This window comes from Fundulus heteroclitus, chromosome 23, assembly GCF_011125445.2.
Source record: "Fundulus heteroclitus isolate FHET01 chromosome 23, MU-UCD_Fhet_4.1, whole genome shotgun sequence".
NCBI classification, from domain to species: Eukaryota; Metazoa; Chordata; class Actinopteri; order Cyprinodontiformes; family Fundulidae; genus Fundulus; species Fundulus heteroclitus.
The window spans coordinates 192,575-215,106 of NC_046383.1; the positions used below are offsets into that span (position 1 = coordinate 192,575).

At 36.3% G+C, this 22,532-nt stretch overlaps 4 protein-coding genes across 4 annotated transcripts; 3 read left to right on the forward strand and 1 right to left on the reverse strand.

Moving 5' to 3' along the window:
- Positions 1–1,513: 1,513 nt before the first annotated feature.
- Positions 1,514–2,338, forward strand: LOC118557433 (angiogenin-like). The gene is made up of 3 exons (XM_036127430.1): positions 1,514–1,601; positions 1,686–1,738; positions 1,851–2,338. Exon 3 carries the CDS (start codon positions 1,859–1,861, stop codon positions 2,282–2,284), a length of 426 nt encoding a protein of 141 aa, XP_035983323.1. The 5' UTR covers positions 1,514–1,601; positions 1,686–1,738; positions 1,851–1,858; the 3' UTR covers positions 2,285–2,338.
- A 4,658-nt stretch (positions 2,339–6,996) lies between these two features.
- Positions 6,997–8,296, forward strand: LOC118557496. The gene is made up of 5 exons (XM_036127623.1): positions 6,997–7,112; positions 7,302–7,655; positions 7,815–7,946; positions 8,053–8,099; positions 8,177–8,296. The coding sequence occupies exons 1-5, from the start codon at positions 7,028–7,030 to the stop codon at positions 8,294–8,296; spliced, it is 738 nt and encodes a 245-aa protein (XP_035983516.1). The 5' UTR covers positions 6,997–7,027.
- A 3,575-nt stretch (positions 8,297–11,871) lies between these two features.
- On the forward strand, positions 11,872–14,884 carry LOC118557497. The gene is made up of 4 exons (XM_036127624.1): positions 11,872–12,223; positions 12,895–12,993; positions 13,101–13,144; positions 13,494–14,884. The coding sequence occupies exons 1-4, from the start codon at positions 11,872–11,874 to the stop codon at positions 13,626–13,628; spliced, it is 630 nt and encodes a 209-aa protein (XP_035983517.1). The 3' UTR covers positions 13,629–14,884.
- A 278-nt stretch (positions 14,885–15,162) lies between these two features.
- Positions 15,163–19,478, reverse strand: LOC118557576. Its single transcript, XM_036127800.1, has 6 exons — positions 19,395–19,478; positions 18,917–19,261; positions 18,466–18,807; positions 17,737–17,850; positions 16,756–16,814; positions 15,163–15,944 (listed from the first exon to the last, which is right to left on the reverse strand). The coding sequence occupies exons 1-6, from the start codon at positions 19,435–19,437 to the stop codon at positions 15,807–15,809; spliced, it is 1,041 nt and encodes a 346-aa protein (XP_035983693.1). The 5' UTR covers positions 19,438–19,478; the 3' UTR covers positions 15,163–15,806.
- Positions 19,479–22,532: the final 3,054 nt, after the last annotated feature.

Below are 22,532 nucleotides of genomic sequence, written 5' to 3' on the forward strand. Positions count from 1 at the left end.
CTCTAGTTCCTGATTTTCAAGAAAGAGCATAATCTTGTCATTCAAGGCCGCAGAATCCATATGTCCTCTCACTTCAAACTCAAGAAAGCTGTTATGAGCTACACCACCGTAATAGTATCTGAGGATAAATGAGATTTGCTCTTTTTTTCAGAACATCTTTAGTTTCATCTACAATCACTGAAAACTGCTTGCACTTTTTAACCTCTTGGATCATTAGCTATTAACTATTTAAACATTCCAGCCGGGCATTCAATTATATCATTTTGGATTGTACTTAGCATTTAGGTTGTTGTTCAAGTCTTTTGTTATTGGATTATGTGCTTACCCAGCAAATGTAATATGGATAGAAAAACACCCTTTTTTTAAGAGTCTGGCGGTCTCCCTCTGACCCCATTGGGCATACAACTGCAGTAAACTATTACAAACCCCAGAGAATTTTTCCAGAAAACCAAATTCTACACTTTCAATCTTCATCACGTGTGAAGGCACCTTTCATTGTTTCCTATATGCACCTATACAGGTGTCCAATCGTTAGTGTGAAATGGCTGGATGTGCAGACTGAGTGATATTATTGATTTGACACGTTAAGGACAGAGAGCTGTTATTGATAGCAGTTGTACAAAGGTGTACAACTGAATCCAATCTACTAATTTCCATCTGTAAAGTAATCAACTTGCAGTTTTTCTTAACAAATTATTTGTGAGATTAACAACTGAAGGACAGGAAAGTTACAATTTTATACTTAAAGCCAATTTGAGCCAAATGTATTTCCAAGGCATATAAAAAAACAGCATGCATTGACCAAACATCTAAAACTAAAAGTAAAAAGATAAAATAAAGCAATAGAAATGAAACTGTGTAAATTGTTTAGAAACAAAACCAAACACCTGTAGATGAATATATCAGAGCACACATCAGAAACATCTTGAAAACAATCAAATAAAAACCCAATTGACATCCTTTACTTGTCTAGAAAGAAAGTGCACATTCAAAATGAAGAAGGCAGCAAGAAAAAAGGGTCAAATACAAAAAAACAAACATAGTAGAGTTGGACTTAGGTGACTGTGTGGTTGTTTAAATGTTTACAGAGAGTCTGGCTAGGAGCAAAACAGATGTATGTCGAATATCTCGCAAAAATGCTGCTGACACATTGAAAACAAGTTCAGTATCTGTTAAACCTTTAGACTTGGTCTTCCATACTTTGTTCCAGGACAACACATGAAGACTGCAATCTATTTCCAAAAATATGTTATGGTTGCAGTCGTTCTCCTATTTGGATTCATCAGACCAAACTATAAACTTTACATCTTTCAATGAGATTCTTTGAATTTGATATATTAGAAATGTCTGTTCACTTTGTGTGTGTGACTATGATTGTTATGTATAAAAATGAAATCATACATAGTAAGATTCAACACTACTCTAGCGTTTTTGCCATGATTTAAGCAATCTTTTAACCTAATTCACCTTTGTCCTATCTCTACAAAGAGTTTTCCTCCCTTTTTGTTTGATCAAGAAGTCAAAGTCCAAAACGAATCCTATAAATGTTCTGGGTTTGCTGACACTTTTCACAGGAAACTATCAATATTTCATCAACTGAGGTAACGACTATATGAAAATAATTTTTGAAACATTTAAATAATATATCTGTCATTTTATTTTTTTATGTCATATTTTTATTTTAGCTACAGAGAGTCTTCACTGAAGGAAAAGGAGGTCCACTTCCTTTTGTACATTGGTTTGTGTTTTTACTTATTCTAGTTCTCAGATGAAGATTTCATTCAAATCTTAAGGCTAAATTTCATGTTAATTAACAATCTCCAATTCTAATTTTCTGCATTTGCTTCCAGAGTGAAAAATGAAGATTCCACTTGCATGTGTGCTGTTGCTTTCTACCACTGCGTTCTGTCAAGATCAGGTTGTAACAGCCCGTTACCGGCAATTTATAAACCAGCATGTCAATGCCGGAATGAGCCAAACCCGATGCGATGCTGTAATAACCCAAAGACACATCACAGAAACCGACAGCAACCGTTGCAAGGAGACCAACACTTTCATCCGAGCCACCACTAACCACATTAAGCCCATTTGTGATAGAGCAGGTGAGCCTTATGGCAACTTGATGAAAAGTCTTCAACCTTTTGACGTCGTCATCTGTACTCTGAAAAACAAAGATGCTAGACGTCCACATTGCCAGTACAAAGGGGTTAGCCGTACCAGGAGAATTGCAATCAGTTGCATGCAAGGCTTTCCTGTGCACTTTGACAGAGTCTTTGATGACTGATTAGTTTCAGTGATGTTCAGTGTCTTGTTTAATAAAAAAAAGACATGAAACCTGCATCTTTATGTGTGTGTGTGTGTGTGTGTGTGTGTGTGTGTGTGTGTGTGTGTGTGTGTGTGTGTGTGTGTGTTTGAGAGAGACAGACCCAGGATATGTCACAATATAGATTAGATAGTCTCTCACGTACCCTGTGGTTGCTGCATGCTACATTGCTGTGTGTACAGTATGATACCTGTGACATGTAGATAGTTTTGCATGTATGTCAACAGTGAACATAGTATGTTTTATGGGCAAGTATCTTCAATTAATATTTGCAAATGTATGCATTGGTGCCCTTTCTCCCAATGGAGCTTAGCCTGGCCAGCCAGACTGACATGCCTAGGGTGCAAGTCAGTCTGGTAAGGCTGCACACTCTCCGGCCTAAAACAAACCAGCCTATCACAGTGTGGGAGGCGGGACTTTACGATACGTCACTCTCGGATGTAGAATTACCCATATTGCAGCAGCGCTTTTCTGTATCCATAACAGTCAAGATACATATGGAGATTTTTGTTGCCTTTGTGCCTTGGAAAATTAGGAAGGTGCCTGTAAGATTCACCATGTATCTTCAAAGTCTTTGGACAAAAACAGCAAAAATCGTTCACTGGAGAGTTTACTCAATGCCATGATATGTTTCACGGACTACAAATTATAAAAACAGAGCGTCACTTGTAGTTTTTATGAATCACATCCATAGTTTTCTGATTGGTTCTAACCCTGTTAGTCCCGCCTTTGAAATCGGGCTATACCAGCTTCTTTTCAGATTGATATGCCATGTATACGGTGTAAGTCAGTGTAGCGCTAGGCTAAATGGAGCTCCAAGCATTAAAAAACATAACAGTTTATTATTATGTTTAATATTATTTTTAACATCTTATTTACCTTTATAACTTCTTGTCTTGTAAGAAAATTTTAAACTGGTTTTAAAGGCATGGTACAATCTGCATCGAGATTTGCAACTGAAGAAAGAGAGTGATAAGTCTAAGCGCTGAGATTAGACTTATTAGTGTTTAAACACTACATCATGGCATTCATATATTCATATATATATATATATATATATATATATATATATATATATATATATATATATATATATATATATATATATATATGAATGAATGGTGCACTTGACTCTTTTGTGCCATCAGCAATAACTTTCAAATATTTTACAAAATAGCCCAAATTTCCATTTTATAAAATACACTTGTCTGTGAACAAGTAAGGCGGCCTCCTGTCTATGAGATTTGCACATTTGTCAAGCTGTAGTTGGCTAACCATGAAGGTCCTCAGCATTTTATACCTATCCTTGAAGCACCTGTTAAAAAAACCACCTGTGGTACGCAAAAGAATAATAAATTATTACTGATTTCTTTGCAGTTTGTAGAGAAGTGTCACTCTCATTCGGACTAGCGTCCGGTAATTGCAGACCGTTGTTCCTGACTCATTATATGAAAAGCCAAGTGTTTTCAGTGGCTTTTCAGAGGTGATATAATGTTAAGTATTGTGGTTAGGGATCGCACACACACTGCCATTACCTCTCTGTGTCATGATTTAGGGTTTTGTTTGTTTGTTTTGGACTTTTCTAGAATCAGCTCTATCACCTCTAAGCCACCAGTTATCATCCAATCAGCTCAGTCTCCTTCCAGCCACCACTGCTGCCAATAATTACAGTCAACTCTGCTCACCTGCCTACATATACCTACTTCTTTCAACGTCTCGCCTTGCCTTATAAGCACTGCCTCCTTGTCACGCTCAGTTTATGCTTAGCCTGCTGGACTCTGACTCTTTGCCCATGTTTAGCCCTCACTGATGTGAGTTCCAGTACCTGTCAGGAACCAGAGACAGATGGACCCAGTATTCAGCCAGACAAGAAAGAGGTTTTAAGCAAAAAACTGGATTTTAATACCAAACAGGGACAGGCAAGGTTCAATGGTTTACAAAGGCAATCCAAAATCCGGTACACGAAAGGCAGTCCAAAACAGGCAAAGGTACAGACAACAGACAAGGATGAGGCAAACTCAGAAAATCCCAAGGCAGATCCAGGTCAGAAAAACAGGTAAGCAATCATACAGGGCAAGAAAATCAGGTTCAGGGATCAGGCTGGCTCAGAATCAAAAAGGCAATCGGGTCGGTATCAACAGGGCTATCAGAAATACAACGCTGGATAAGACTCACCAAGTGGCTCGAATTGATCTGGCAGATTGATATAGGCAGATATAGAGGTTTGTGACAGGACTATATAGAGGAGTGAACAGGAGTGAAGACTAATTACTGACATGGGTGGAGCTTATCAGGAACAGGGAAGTGACTGGAAGAAAACTGACACTGATCGGATGGTGACTGGAGAAGAGGAGTGACAGGGTGTTGACTACGAGGTGAGCTGGCAGGTGAACTGAGTGACTGAATAAAGGCTGGATACAGAGAAGTAAACAGAGCAGGCCAAGTGAAGTGATAATAAACAAAATCAAACCACAATAAAATCCGAACTAGACCATAACCCAAAACAGAACCTAAACCTAACACTAAACAGAACACAAGCTAACAGAAACCAAACAAGAAAGAACCCGAAACCAAAACTGAGCTTTAAAGCTGGAGAGTTTAACTAATAGATCAAAATAAACAAACAGTCAAAACAAAAACCCAGATCCTGACAGTTCCTGCGTGCTGCTCAGTTTCTGCCCTGTTTTCTCTGAGGTCCGGCTGCTTGCTCTGCCTGTTCTGGTCTGCACCTTCTGTTCTGGTCAGCTCCTGTGTTCATTATTCTGCTCAGGTCTTCCACTGCATGCATCTCCTGTTCAGTATTGGTTCTGCCATTCACCCCACCTGCATCCTCTGGTCTTCTTCCCATTACTGCCTGCATCATCTACCATTATTCACATTCTGCAATAAACTTTTAAAAATACGAAGCTCTATGTCCGGATGGATATCAGGTTCTCCAGCAGGATTCATAAGTCTGAGGTTGTAGTTCAGGAGTTTGGTCTGCTGCTCAGCCCTGCATGAAGGATAAAAGGAGGAGGTGGAGTGAGGGGCAAGGCGGGGGCTTGTAAGCGCTATGGATCAGGTCTTAGGCAAAATTCTCACAAGAACTCAAACAAATACCTGTCAGATTTCAAAATGCTGTTGACAGAAAGGGTCACTTTTAAATATTGAACAAAGAAAGAATCTGGCTCCAGAAGAAAGGGCACTTTTCTCATCCATGGTTTTTACTGGGAGCCTTGCAATGAAACTTAGCTTGAATGTACATTGTGGATGTCCAGTGGCATGGCAATAAAATCTAAAACTGATGTTTCTCTTCCAGCAGATGGCGGCAGAGTGATGGGAGAGATGGCTTAGTTTTGTGTTGTGCTGTTAAAAGGTCAGGGGTGTAGGGTGGAAAGCCTGAAAGGCTTTAAGCCGGTCCTCAAGCACCAGAGCCCTTCATATTTTGGGTATCATGCTGCTTTAACACATCCATCTAGATGACAACATTAGCTCCTTCACATTTCTAAAAGCGGTGAAGGAGCCTGTTGATGACTGCGGTGTTTTGAACCAGGTAAACACCTAAACATGTTGGACGCTGGGCCTTGAGGACCGACTTTAGACGCCACTGAAGTAATGCATAACAGCAACATTTAGTCAAAACCCATAAAATTAAGCGGCACAACAAGATGTTTTTTGCTGCTCACCCTTTCATTGGTTTTACATGCACTTCCTACACACATTTATAATTTTACTATGAAAAGCAAAAAAAAAAAAAATGATCTAATATTTTTAAGATGGCCTTGACTCATGAGCTCAACCGTAAACAAAAAAAACATGAAAATATACGTACTGACAGAAAAGTTTGATCACTGATCAAATAAATCTGATGTGTTTTTTAGTCTCTGTATGTCTTTGAAGGTTTGGTTGACATTCAGTTAATTATTGTATTATAAATGTGCCTTGAATGTTTTATGTTTGGTCACTTTTAATTTATATTTAACATGTCTATGAATTGATTGTGATTTTCTCCCATATACAATATCTTTATTTATGTCTAGGTACTGAAAAATGTAAGAAAAAAAACTACCAAAAGTGTGATCTTCATATTAATGACTGATATTAAAATCACACATAATGTGTGAACTGATGCACTGAATTAAAAGACCAGAAAACAGACCAGTTATTTTTGTTTTAGGTCTCCTCCCTTTCTGATGTCCCCACCCATTTGATGAAGCCGCCCCAAAATTGATCTTAATATTAAGCTGTGACCGAGAGTTGCAGGGTAATCATGAGTATATTTTGGACAGTTCTGCTGTTTTATGTTGCAGGTGAGTATTATTGCAATGGTTAAATTAGTTATTTTAACCTTTACACTTACCCTTATCTAAAACTAATAGGTTTACCATGTGTTTCAAGTCAACACAGTCATTTGTTTGTATTTTATGTAAACCTTAAATTATCTGGGCATTTTACATTGACTTTAATGAACATTTAATTTGTATTTCAGGATGCACACAAGAGTACACAACAAAATCTGTCTCTGTTGGAGAAGATGTCACTTTAACATGCACCAGAAGATCTAATTTTTCCCGTCTCCTCTTCTGGATGAAATTTGTTGCTGGAAACTTGCCTGAAGTTTTAGGAGCAACTTACACATTTGACAACGGCCTCGTTTTTACTGCACCTCATGTTATTGCAAAACATGGACCAGGAACGTTTGTTCTCCATATAAAGCAAGCGAAGATGAATGACTCTGCTTTTTACTACTGCGAAGAAATAATTGACCTATTGAAAACCCCTTTGAACATTACTTTCTTGAGAGTTGAAGGTAATTAGAACAATTATTCCTTTGCTAATGTTCAGCTTTCAGTTTTCAAGTTTTACTGTAACAACAAAGTACTGCGGCTGTAATTTGATTTCATTTCTGACTTTATATTGAGGGATGAATATATACAATACATTTTGTGTTGTTTTAAAAATAACCTGAACGTTTTACTTTTTCTTTTTTACTTCCTAGGACCAAAACCTGAAATTCCTACGATTGTCCAAGAGTTTCCATCCCTTCCAGTGCTTCCAGGAGACTCTGTGACTCTCCAGTGTTCGGTCCTTCCTGAAAGCCTCTCATCTTCAGATCATCACACTGTTCACTGGTTCAAAGCCGGCTCTGATGAATCCCATCCCAATATGCTTTATGTTCATGTAGACAGTGGTGATAAGTGCGAGTGGATTCCTCAAGAGCCTTCTGAACATAAATGTGTCTACAACTTGTCATTGAGAAGTGTCAGCTCCTCTGATGCTGGAACCTATTACTGTGCCGTGGCCACGTGTGGGCAGATATTGTTTGGAGAAGGAACTAAACTGGAAGTTCAAGGTATATCTTGTGTGAGGTAAAACGTTTCCTGTTTAGGTATTAGTTTGCAATGATGTCGAATCCTCAGTAATTAACAGTGTGCTATAATTGTGACTCAGCATTAAAGTTAAGTCATACTTTTTTTTCTCAGTATATCTTAATTTCTTCTTTAATTTGCAGGAGTCTCATCTTTCTCTCACTCTCTGGGGACCTTTATATTCATTGTTTTGTTGTGTGCTGCTTTGGTTATCAGCGTGACTGTCATTGTCCAAATAAATCACACCATCAAGAAACTAAAGATTAATGTCACAGGTATTAGTACTTCACCTTAAGGAAACCATCATCTGATTTTCTATACTTTTGTTGTATTATTTCTTTTCTTACTTTTTTTTTGTGTTTTTTTTATGCTGTAATCCAGCAGCTGCCGCAGATTCTGAAATAACTGCTCGTCAACAAAGTCAGTCGGTAAGTTGCTAATATTCTGAGTTGTTCAGCGGATCTTGGGATCTTTCTCCATCATAATGTTTTGTAAACTCCTGCAGATAAATGAAGATGGTTTGGCTTATTCTGTGCCAAGATTCACAAAGAGAGTAAAGAGAGGTGCTGGGGCAGCTGAAGGACAAAGTGTCTACGCTGATGTCCGGATATTGGGGTACGAATAGCAGCATTATCTAACCTGCAAACTGAGGCTGGTTTGATATTTGATGACTTATCCTAGGAAAAGATTCAAACTTTTTCTGAAGTGACATGGATATGTGGCACAGATCTTTTTAATATAAATTGGATTGTATAGCTGCGACAGACTGGTGACCTGTCCAGGGTGAACCCGACCCAGGCACCAGCAACCCCCGCGACCCCATGAGGGATTAAGCGGGTTGGAAAATGGATGGATGGATGGATTGTATAGTTGGGCATTTTATTTCAGTTTATTTCCCCCTCTTTGTTTTAGGTTAAGTTAAAATAGACATACATAGACACACAGGTTTTCTGTGTGTTTGGTGACAATCTGTATTTTAATTAGATGCCCTGAGAAACTGGCTATCACAAATGCAAAATATAATGCACATTGGTAAAGATATTACCAGTGAAAGAAAGAAAGAAAGAAAGAAAGCGAACCAAACAATTACTCTAAACTGGTTACAACGTCTAAGTTTTACTTTAGACAAATGAGAGTCTTGTTTTTTTAATTGTGTGAAAACCGTTCAATGTAAAGGTAAAAAATAAGGTGTAATTTTTGTATTTTGTTTTATTTCATACAATTCTTGTCTGCTTTATTTTTTTATGCTGCTAATAATAATTCAATAATATTTCACGATTGATTTCTGAACCCTGAATATGCAACATACAGAAACAAATTCTATGTTATGATGCCGCTGGTAGTTTAGGATGAGTCTGTCTCATCTATAGAGCAGATTGTAATGCTAACTTTACTTTTTTAAGTTGTAATTTAATAGCTACATTTGTTTAAAGAAAGACCTTGGCTGTGTTAGGATTAAAAAAATTTAATAAAACATGAACTTCAAATTACTTTAACACCGTGAATTGTGTTATTTCTTTGCATAATTAACACTAATTGAGTAATGTTTTGTATCTTTTATCTGGTGAGAAGAAACAAACAAGCAGCTTGTTGCCAACAACAACAAAGAAGATTCACAATTCTGTTTTGGTTATCTAGAAATATCTAGATGACCAAAAGGAGGCTGTAAAACTGATAAGCGCATAAAGTTAAATAGCACGGACGCCTGGTTGAGAAGAGGCAGGAAAGGCAGTATTTATTTTCAAATTGCATGCTATTTCATGACAATTCTGTGATCACCCACTTTTTAAAGCTCTGTTAAGGATATTTTCAAAATAATTATTCAACATGATGCACTCCTTATGACCAGACTCCTCTGAAAAAGAGAAACATATTTTTAAAACACATATTTCTCCTTCCACTTTACCAGTTACACCTGGCTAATACTGCGTGGGATTATTTTTGAGCATTACAGCTGTCTAAAATCTTCAGACATTTTAGCGCCATATTAACATGATAGCATCTCAAAGCTATTAACTTCTCTTAAAGGTAGAATGGGAGGTAGATCTTTCAGTTATCTGGCTCCTCGCCTGTGGGACCAATTCCCAGTATTTACTACTTCCAAGGCTAGGCTTAAAACTTTCCTTTCGATAAACTTTATTGTAAACTTTAAGTTACACAGCAAAAAGGGAACTAAGCGTAAATAGAATTTTCTTGAAATGAGTTTATTTATCCTTGATTTGAGCAGGAAAGTTTATATGATCTGCCAATGGAATTAGATTTTATCACTTAAAATAGGAACAACTCATCTTCATCTTATTTAAGTGCAGTAAGTCTATTTATCTTAAGGATCAAAATACTCATCCCATTGGCAGGTAATCTTATTAAGATGCTCAAATTGAGGACAGATACACTCATTTCAAGATGTGTGTGCAAATTCTCAGTTATCCGTGTCATCGCATCCGCAAACAGACTTAAATCGGAGGAAACTAGACTTTCACTCAAATCTTTCTGAAAAGGTTTAGACAAATTTCAAGAAAATTGTACTTACTTTGAGTTCCATTTTCCCAGATGCTAGGGACTTTTTGCACAATTTTTAGCTTCTCAGGAAATGTTGTTCAGTACACTCAACTTCAACATTTATTTATTTTTTGTTTGTGTGTTATATGTGAACTCTGAACCAGTGTTTCACCGTAAATTTAATTATGGTTACACAATGACAATAAAGACACTTGAGTCTTGATATGACAGATGACATTTAGTGCAATGCAACTGTGTTTTCCTATGGCATCATGTCATCAAACAGCAGCTAAATAAAATGCTAATACACAATGGTTTACTGTAATGGGGTATTAATAACTTATTCAGTACATAGTACATATTGATATTATTACCAATAATACATTGGTATTTAAGCTGGTATAATCTATTTGAGCAATATGAAAATGTCATCATACAAAAGCCAGTGTATTTCTCTTCACAAAAAGTAAAAAAAACAACAACTGAATACCTGTTCAGCTTTTTGTATTTAAACTTTCCTAGTGCATAGGTACGCTAGGTATCCTACTCAACACAGGTTGGTGTTGTTATTGGTCAAATCTAATTACTCTGGTGTGAAATGCATCATGGGTCATCTGGTGTTTTTATTCACGAGATCAGCAATATCTTTACTTCAAAAAAATTATCCTTAGAGGTGCTAGATTTCAAAAGCACCAAGTATTTTATATTTTAACATCTTAAAAGGATCTAAGAAATTCTGTTTTTTGTTTCAGTCTCCCTTCAATGATTTGAAACTAATGCTACACCCTGTTTTTTAAATGAGCTTCAAAAAATGACATTCTGTAGTTTGACCCATTTTTAAAAAGCCCACAAAACCAAAAACGAAAAAAAAAGACCTGCAGAAAGCGGCAGCATGACAGGAAATAAAGGTATAAAATCTGCTAACATGTGGCTGCATCAGGTAGTTGGACATATCACGTCCACCTCGACACACCAAAAAAAAAAAAAAAAACCTCTAACACCATGAGGGGCATGAAAATATGGATTGTTCTGATTTTTATTCAGCAAGGATGTAAGTATTGTTCAATTTCCTCAGCTTAAATTGTCTTAGAGTTTTGAAAGCCCTTCATGTTTTTGGTTTAATCTGCAGTTCAACCTTTTTATTTTTAGAGAATGTATAATTTACCACTTGGTCTATGAGTATATATCATTACATGTACAGGTTTAAAGTTACAGTGAAAACCATATGTACTCGTTGATTATGATCGTTATTTTTACTTTTCAGACTCAATGATTTCAGTGACCACGGGCCAACTTGGTGAACCTGTCAGCTTTACTTGCTGGTTCTCTGATTCGGACTACAGCAACACTCGAGTCAAGTGGTACAAACAGAGTCTTGGAGATACTCTTAGATTAATAACAACACTCATGAAGGGGACTACTGAATCTGTGTTAGAGCAAGGGTTTTCTCCCTCACAATTTACTGCAAACTATACAACTTTCAAGAGCACATTGACCATTCTGAAACCTGTTAAAGAAGATGAAGCAATGTATCATTGTGCAGTCTCTACCTGGAGCAGAGATGAGTGGTCTGGGATGTATTTGTCTCTAAAAGGTAATTCTTTTGTTTTATACCATTGCATGACAGGAAGAGACAACTACTCTAACAATGTTTTAATCTTATTATCACTTCCACATATTATAGACAGCAAGACAGGCGCAATGAACTACACTGTTGTTCAGTCGCCAACAATATCTGATCCAGTTCAGCCAGGGGAATCTGTAACCCTCCAGTGTTCAGTCCTCTCTGGATCCCAGATGGGATCCTGTCCAAGTGAAGACAGAGTGCTGTGGTTTGGAGTCAGAAAAGACACAATCCTTGGAAGCATCATCTACACAGATGGAAACACACCTTACGAGTGTGACACGAAGTCCGACATGTCATCCAATTCAAAAAGATGTGTTTATCACCTCTTAAAGAACGTCAGCTCCTCTGACAGTGGCATTTACTACTGTGCGCTGGCCATGTGTGGCGAGATTATATTTGGAAATGGAACCAAACTTGAAGTTGAAGGTAAGTGGATGATAGTTAAGAAAATAAAATCAACTTTTGTGGATCAAAACCTTTTTGATCCACAGAAGTTGGGAAGCTATAAGACTTGAATTTCTTGAAGAGAAAATTTTGATTTGAAGGTAAACTACATATTTCTAGGACTTAGGATGACTACGCTCAGAAATGTTCACACTGCCAGCAGATTTAGATTTAGTTATTTAAAAAAAGGTTTCCAATGAGAAATGAAACAGATGTCTCTCAAAAAATAACAAAACAACGTATTTTTAATCTTGTTTTATTTCCATGTTAATAAAATAAGGAATTTCAACCATTATGCCCTTCTTAATAATGATTAGAAAAATTTGGATTGACATTACGTCAGTGAAACCTTTTCTGTTGCTTTTTGCACGTCTCCACTGGTGTGAAAATGTATCTTTGATGATTGAATGCCCTCCTTGCCATCACCCTAATGTTTAGCTCCTGATCCTCTGTTAGATGCAAGCCCTGACTGGCTACTACTAATGGTTAATAAAACTTCCAGTAATAAAAAAAAAAACATGTCGGTAAAATTGAAAGATTGCATTAAACCTAAATATTTCTGAGGTGTGAATAATTTTATGCTTAACTTTATATTTAAATGTAGAATATAAATTGTTTTATGGGTTGTTTTTATGTATGGGTTGTTTTTAAAGGCAGCAGATGGTCAGATTACAGGCTCCCGCTGACGTGTACTGTTGTGGCTATCTGTGGGCTTGTCTTCATTATTACCATTGGCAGGACAATTTGCAAGGGTAATTACAACATATTTTAACGTCTAATGTGGTAAATGCCATATTAAAGGTTTAACTGTTTAATAAATGTTCGTTTTGTATGTGGATTTTCCACTTGTTATTTGCAGCTGATAATTGTCTACAAGGACATGTTGAAAAACAGAATTTAAAGGTAAGATAATCAAAAAGCATGATCATCATTTATTGGCATACTTACATGCAGTGTTTCCTTTTTAACCCTATAAATGAGTTTCTGGAGCCTCTAATTTCCTGAAATTCACCAATTTATCTCTTCTCTTTCAATTCTTCAAATCATATTTTAGTTATCTGAATAAGTACTTCAATCATTTCTAATGTGTTTCTGGTAGTTTTTTTTTTACTCTAGTCTGTCCATCTGTTTTTAAATTATTAAACACTTTTTTATCAACTTGTTAAATAAAACAGTTTTGATAAAGGTTGATTGATTGGATTCACTCATGAACTAGCACTAAAATAAAACAGTTTTCTTTAAATTTGTCCAGGAAGAAGAGGATAGTCTGATTTACACCACTGTCATCTTCACCCTGATTGAAAACAATGAGTCATGGATAAAAGATGTAAAAGCAGTGAAGAGGGAGAAGACCCAGGCTGTGCTCAAACCTTTCAGAGTGGAATAGAAAGTTGATGCTGGGACTGTGTTATATCACCATGAACCAGATAACCACAGCAGGAGGCCTTATAGAGCACCATGATGGGACCAAGATTTTATTGTGGAACCAGAAGGCATTCTTTTTGTACAAGACTGTGAAACTAAAAAAAGTAACCTCTGTCTCCAGTGCCCATTAATGCCATTAATGTTTGTTGCGGTCTTATTAAGTATAATACACTGCCTGGCCAAAAAAAGGTCACCAAGGTCACACACAATTTTTCATTGGACCGCCTTTAGCTTTGATTACGGCACACATTCACTGTGGCATTGTTTCGACATGCTTCTGCAATGTCACAATATTTCTTTCCCCCCAGTCTTGCATTGATTTTCCACCAAGGTCTTGCATTGATGAAGGTAGAGTCTGCCCGCTGAAAATCGGAAGCAACTTATTGCACCAGTTGGGGTTAAATAACTTGTTACCAAACGTAATTGCTCATGCAGTAATTATCCAATGGCAAGTTTGTAACATTTTGCTTCATTAAATCCAGGTGGCACCTTTTTTTTTTGGTCAGGCATTGTAGTACATGGCTATTTGTAATGTAATTGAATTTTTTATAACAACATAAATTAATTTACATACATTAAAACACCTATTTACACACTTCAAACACAGTCCCACACTATGTGTTTAATCTCAGCATTATCGTTGTGCCGTGGGTCGTGGGTAAGAAATAGCACAGAGACAACTCCATGTTCAAATAAATGTGTGGCTATGTTTTTTTCCCCATCCAGCTAGAGCCCACCTCCACGTACACTGAGCCACCAAAACACACTTTTATTTATGGCGCATAACTCCGCCTGCTACATATGATAGATACAGAAAATATAGTTCCTACACATACAGAACATACCACGTATGTGGAATAAATATTCCTAGAATTTAGTGTCCTGAGAAAATAAATATCATTTTACAGTAGTCTGATCACTATAGTGATCTGCTAAGTTCAGCAGAGTTAGACTTCACAATCAAAGGCAGTCTAAAATTGAGCTCATTTAAAAGGCTAAATTTCACAGCAGAAGACAGCCAAAGATCTTTTTTTTTTCATAAACCTGATAAAGGAGGGTATGACAATTTTTAAAGTAGTAAGTGACTGAACAACAAAAGTGGCAGAGCTATATCTCCATCTTCCTGCTATTCTGATTTAAAAAAATGAAACCTTTAAACCATCTTTAACACTAATGATTGTATTTGTGATGTTTTTGTAATAAACATTTCAACAAACATTTTTTGTACTCATGGTCAGCTTTTCCAGACATCTTCTCTAGTGCATAAAGAGCTTGCTGTATGTCTTACCCATTCACTTTTCCTTTTTTGATCAGCTGAGTGTATGAACCTATAGGATCTGCAGAGGGCAGTATTCGACCCTAAAACAGAAGTTCCTTTTCCAACTTTTCTTGAATAAAACATGTAATAAAACAAGTAATAACAGATTTTGGTTATTATTTTTCCTCTGACATGAAAAAACAAAGACGTGAAGAATCAAAACCATTAATGTATTTTATTTAGTGCATGGTTGTTAGAAGGAAATTTAATGACAGAAGACAATACATAAATTCTTTTTTAAAACTGTTAATAGCACAGATACCACAAATCTTCATGTAAAATACAACTATTGTGAAAACAAATGCTGCATGAAACAGTGTACTACACAATGCTAGAGATAGGCACTGCCCCCCGCAAAGATCAACAGTTACAGATGATGGAATGAGTGCATTAGTGAATGAATGAATATATGGATGGATGGATGGATGGATGGATGGATGGATGGATGGATGGATGGATGGACAGACAGACAATGTAATAAGATTGTTGCAGTTTGTCTGGATTAACCTGATTGCTGGCACATACACCAAGTGAGTTTATAATGCACTATAAAGCAACTAAATATATGCCATACACATATTTGATACGTTACAGTAAAAAGTGGAAATGGCTCAGTTTGGATACGACATCCTTTTAGTGAACATTTCTTATACACCGCTGTTTTCTGTAACATCATCCAATAGTGTAAGAAAAAGCGTGGTTGAAAAGCAGTTTGGTCATAAAATCTGTAGGATTGTGGCACCTATGAAAGCACAATGTTAATTTGTTGGAAGTCATACACACTTGTTGTGTCTAACACAAACAGGACTTGCTCTAAGACATTTAATTCTGTGTGGGATGACCTGCTCTCACAGCTGAGTACACACACTCTGGTGGCGATTCTGTTCTCCTCTTCATGCCTTTTGTCTTCCTCGTGGAAAAATTCAGAGCTACATAATTGGCTTCATCTGCACCAGCATCCTGCGAAAATTAATTTTTTTGGATTATTTATTATCATCATGTAAATTTGCTGTCATTTTGCTACCTTTACCAACACATGCAGCAGTCTTTCTTCTTTTTGAATTGTGGTTTGGTATTGCACTGAATTATGAAAATATGGTTTTATGCAAATGTAGCCATTTTATTTGTTAATTGTTTTCTGAAAACTTTGTGTTCCAATTCCTTCTCATTTATTTTGGTTGTCGTCCTTGTTTGGGCCAGAATACTTAAAACATTTATTAAGACAGCTGTAAGTGACCTAGATTATTTATTTATTGGAGTAAGTAATGCACATTTTCTAGTGGTGGACCATGGAAACATTACAGAAATTAATCAAAGGTTGTCAAAACGGACTTGGCAGTAACAGTGTTGCTCGGTCAGTACAAAACATCCTAAGGTAAACAACATTATTTCTGACCGGAAAATAAAGGCAGGTAAGAAATACCCAAAACTACAAAGTACAAAATGGTTAAGATTGTACTTTCAATAATCCGTTAATTTTTAGAATCCCAACACAACAGCTCATTAGAAAGGTGGATATTAAAATAAAACAGTAATACCCCTAACCCTTATTTGACAACATTTTACAGTTAGGAAGAAAATACATAATTTTGATAAGTGAAAACAATATGGTAAACCACAGAGCATACAATAAACCATAAAAACTGAAGTATTTTAAAACAGCTCTTTGCTAGACAAGGAAGCCAAACTTCTCGTGAGTCAGGATAGAAATTGAATGGTGCACATCGCACTCTTTCTTAAATCTGTTGCAAAGTGGTAATGAAACACTTACTTTGTCACTTGGCTGGCTCCCTGATGACTTGAGTTGTCGAGATGGGCCTTTATTTTCTCCTGTTAACAACAACAGCAAAAGAAGCTATCACAAAGAGATAATATAGAATCGGAAATCACCTAAAGTGTGCATAATCATCCTTTCATCAATAGGCTGGTATATTGAAAATTTATTACAATTCAGCATTCTGGTTTCAAAATAATCTAATGTGAAATGAGCGAATGGTGCTTTTTTTATGAGGATGCACATTTTCACACCCTGTTTACTTAAATATGATAGAAAAATAGCACATCAACAGTACAACTTATACCGTTCAGATATAAAAGAGAAATATGACACTTGCATCCTATTGTAAAAATCAGTAAAATAGGAGACAAAAAATTCAAAAATGTAAGGGATAAAGTCCGACGAGGTGTCCATTCTCAGAACTTAATGGACGATGTGGAGGCATGAACATGACTGCTCGGCAAATTCCATTCATTTCTGATAACAGACAACTCAAAGGGCATTATCCTGCTCATACCACAGTCACATACAAAATAAATAAATATTAAATCTATTATTAATACTTTTTTCACCATTAAAATCATGTTTTTTTTTCATAAGTGGCTGAAAGAACTATTAAATATCTCTCGTTGTGAGGCATTGCTAATTTTGCCGTTACCAGTTAACGTTTGAGCCAGCGCAATAATTTATAACAATTAGGCTTTTTGACCAGAACTTTTTTTTATAGGTGTCCTATGACACTTTTTTACAGACACCCTGCAGCCAATCAGAATCAAGTATTCACTCAAACCATGGTATAAACTATATCATATTATAGTCAGTAAAGATATAAAATAATATTTTAAGTTAAACAATGTCATGAATACTCTGTTGAAGAAAACAACTCCTCAATCTGTTGTGACCCCTGTTGTACAATAGTTTCAGGAGTTGTTTTTTTTTCACCATTTTATGAAGTTATGTGTACGGTAAACCTACCTTTCAAATGTTCAAATACTGCCTTATATATGTAGATAATAAGGGCAACAATTACAGTCACGCAGCAGGCCAAGAGCACACCCAGTACAATGACAACTGGAATGAGTTTTGAATCTGGAAGAACAAAAATGTCAAAGAAGAGGCTTTTAATAGTGTATATATTGTTAGTCATTACTTTGACAATTTTTACATATATATTGCAGAGATTCAAACATTGAAAGGTATATAATTAAATGTTATTAAATTATTAATTTTAGAGGATTTGATAGTTTGCCCAGAGTCGCTCATGTACATCACTTTGAACTGTCTTGTCATTGAAAAGTGCTTTATAAATAAACTTGCCTTGCCTAAACACAGCATATCAATGAGGTGTGAATACATAAACTGAAAAATAAGACTAAAAAGGAAAATGATTTGTCCAAAACATTTTGTTTTTACTTTCAACTTAGCTAAACGCTCTTATGCAGTTGAATTAATAAACACAAAGAAGGAAAACTTATGATATGACAGGTGCATACTGTATGACACAATTTACACTGTGATGATACAATTTAGCCTAAAATAAGCAAAAACTATTTAAAAAGCAAAAATTATATCAACTTATTAGATTTGTTATTTTAGTTAGACATTGACAGCTGAGGCAGTATTATGCCCCACCCGACATCCTGAACAGAATGAAACTGTAAATAAAATGTGTGTTTCTTAGTGTATATATTTTATTATACATACTTGTTTCTACTTTAGTTCCTTCTCCAAACAAGATCTCTCCACACGTGACCACAGCACAGTAGTATATCCCAGTATCTGAGGAGTTCCTAATAGATTGGGACAGTCGGTGGACACAGCTGCTTTTGTGAGCGTCACTGCTGTTCTTGTGAGTGTAAATGAAGCTTAGATGGGATTCTCCTGATCCCACTCTGAACCAGTACACATCGTATTTAGCTGAACATTGACTGGAGACCACAGGAGTCTTGGAGAGAAGAGAACAGTGGAGAGTAACCATGTCACCCTCCTGGACTGATGCTGTCTCTGGAGTTTGTCTGACACGAGTCACTGTTTCTCTGTTACAATCTAGAGCGCAGTTAAAAAAAAACAAAAAACGAATTAATAACAAGAACTATAATATGCAAATCTTGTCTGACCTCAAATGATCTGTTTGATTTTGCATAACAGAGCTTACCGTTCACGACCAAGTAGATACCAGCAGCAAAACTTTGAGAATAAGCAGTCCCGGTTTGACATAAATATGCCGCTTCATCCTCCTTACTGATATTTGTGATGGTAAGAGAGTGCTGAGATGCTCCCTTGGTTACGTTAAAGCGATTGTTGTTAAATTGTTCAGTCAATTTTTTCGCACCTAAATTTACTGAAGCGACAGTCTCCATCATATGTCCAAATGGTTGCTTGTACCAGTAGAAGAAGCTGTCTTCCTTATTTAAAACTGGACAATGCAAAGTAACATTTCCGCCGACGTCAACCACTTTGAAAAGGATCTGAGGAGGATCTCCGTTAGTTTGAGTGAGAGCTAAAAAATGAACAACATGGAAAAACAATGTTAAATGGCAGCCATCGCATATTTTTACACTGCATAATTGAACTGAAGATGTAAACTTCCTTGTCTACCAAGTATGAACAAATGAAATAAAAGTTATACTTACAAGCTATAGTAAGAAGAAGCAGAGCAGACAGTCTTTCGATCATTGTGGTAAAAAAATCACTAGTCTAACACAGTTCATTCCTTCCTCCCTAAATGAAGGTTTAGTCACAAGGTCTGCAATGTGTTCAAAGTTCAAAAACGTCTGATTGGCTCATAACTGAAAAGTTCACACCCTTCAAAAATAAGCCAATCCATGAACAAATTTTGTCAGTAGGAAGTCAACATAAACTGTGGTTAAATAATTAAAAAACATATAAATATCCTGAGCAATTTTTGTTTACTTTGAAAAAAACAACAAATAACGTAAAAAAATAGTAAAGTACTACCCCGATTTTTGTCTACGTTTTTTTTTTTTTCCATTTTTGTCATTAGGTTCCTAAATAGTCTGATATTCAGACTAAAAATCAACCTACTAAGAGTAAGATTTTGTTTATGTTCACTATGATCCACCTTAAGAGTCTTGATGAAATAGTACAAGTTGATAACTATATTTTCATTTACATCAATATAATTTCTGAAGCAGTATTTAAGCTTTACCTCTGTAATTACAGTAGCTAGCTTTAGCTAAACACTTAAAAAAGTAAATAAGTTGTCCTCACAGCCATTTTTTTATTTTCTACTGCAGTCCACTTTCATCCCTTAAACTTTATTAGTATCTGAAATCGATAATCTCTTATTCCATTGCAGTTATTGCCTCAATATAATCTGGAGTGAATCTGTTCACAACCTGTCAGATCAACAGAATTGGTTGGCATCTGGTGAAAAACATCATCACACCAACAAGATGATTAACCCTGCTGACCAACCAGGGTGACAGTCAGCTCCTCTAAGTCACAGCTTAGGATTCTGCACTTGTGCATTTTATATAGTTAATCACAATTTCCTGAAATTGGCATATCGGTAAATAGGGGATGATTAATTGGTTGCTAGGCTAAAATGGTTTAGATCACATTTCACAGGCCAGAACTCAAATCAAGGTAAAAACCACATGTGGGGTACCGAAGGGTTGAGGAGGCAACATGCTAATTTTGGGGGATCCCAAGGCGTTTCTAGGCCAAATGAGATGTACGGTCTCTTGTAGCTAGTTATGGGTCTATCTCGAGGCCTAGAAAACCTCTAAAGTAAGGCACCGGGGGGCAACCTGATAAGATATCCAAACCACCTATATTGACTTCTTTTGAGAAAGGAGTTAGTTGCAGAGAAGTGGCAGATGTATTTGAATTTCCCCCCGGATGGAGGCGCTCCTTACTCTATCCTTAAGGCTTAGCCAGGACACACTTCGGAGGAAGCTCACTGTATCCACTTGTTTCCGTGGTACCACGCCTGTGGTATCAAGCAGTACCACAATATCTCCTACAATATGCATGCTCACAACATACACATTTATATTTTGGTATTCGCTCCTTGATAACAGTCCACCACAGGCACTGAATCAGAGTATCCAAAAAACATAGGAGTGCATGGGTCAAACTTATTTTCAGCTGTTTGTAGCAAAGATGGATGTTTTTATTCCAAATGTGTAAGACTGGAAATCAAAACACAGAGCCTCCAAATAAAAACAAAAAAATATATCATTCAGGCAGCTGATTGAAAAATGGATCACATTACTTCAGTCATATTTTTCAAGGATAGAATTTAAAAACTTGTCAATGGTCTATAAAGCATTGAACGCTTTTGGGCCTAAATCCATTTCAGAGTTGTTTGCACAATATGAACCATGTAAAAGGGTCTACATGGTTCAGTCCCAGGCCATCATATACTGTGTTTTCACCAGAATTACACACACATACATACATTTAGTTCCTACGCTCCCCAAATCTGGAAGCAACTGCTGAGATGTCCAGAAATTGTGGATTATTTTAAATCAGGACAGGAAACCTTACTTTTTAGTGCAGGATATACATAAAGTTCAAATACTGCTTTATCAATTTGATCATGCTGTAGATTTTATTTGCTTAGATTTTGACATTAACGGTTTCTTTTTTCTGTGATTATGTCTCACACAATGTTATCTGTGTATTAGATTTTTTTTTTTTACCTGTTTCTTTTTTATTCCTGGAAAGCACTTTGACTACCCTATGTACAAATAGTAGTTATCAAAAGTTGAAATGTTCAAGTTAATTGATGCTTGAGTTTAAAGGATTATATGAAATACCGTGCAATTAATTTAAATCTTCAAGTTAAAGAAGTGTGCAATTTGCATGGATATCTAAACAAACACTCCCTGGGATAGTGTGCAAATAGACAGTAGTAGGAAGAGACGGTGTAAATAACTCTCCTCAGATCAAGAACCTGTGGAACCAGTAGTTTTTTTTTTTATTTTTAAAGCGTACAACAGATCCAGAACTGGGCGGTTGGTATAGTTGATTCTCAGCAGTGGGCGAGAGCCCTCACAGCTTTGGGGAAGTAAAAGTAATAGGTTTACCATGTATTTCAGGTCAACACAGTAATTTGTTTATATTTGTGTAATCCTTAAATTTTTTGGGCATTTTACATTGATTTTAATGAACATTTAATTTGTATTTCAGGATGCACACAAGAGTACACAACAAAAACTGTCTCTGTTGGAGAAGATATCACTTTAACATGCACCAGAAGATCTAATTTGTCCCGTCTCCTCTTCTGGACGAAATTTGTTGCTGGAAACTTGCCTGAAGTCTTAGGAGCAACTTACACTTTTGACAACGGCCACGTTATCACTGCGCCTTCCAAGTGTGGAGGGAAACAACAGGAGTTTTTATAATTTATAAGTGTTATAAGTATTATTTATAAGTGTAAATTCACCTTCACACTTATAAAGCATTTCATTATCAAGCTCCATCATACATTAGAGAGCTGATTGCTCTTTAGTTCCTAACCGAGCACTTCGCACTTCGACTGCAGATCTCCTGGTGGTTACTAGCTTCTTTAAAAGTAGAATGGGAGGAAAATGTTTCAGTTATTTGGCTCTGATCCTGTGGAACCAACTCCCAGTTTTTACTACTTTCAACGCTGGGCTTAAGCTTTGATAAGGTTTATAGTAACCTTTAAGTTACACTGCAAAAAGGGAACTAAACATAAGTAAAACTTTCTTGAAATGAGTTTATTTGTCCTTGATTTAAGCAGGAAAGTTAATATGAACTGCCAATGGAATAAGATT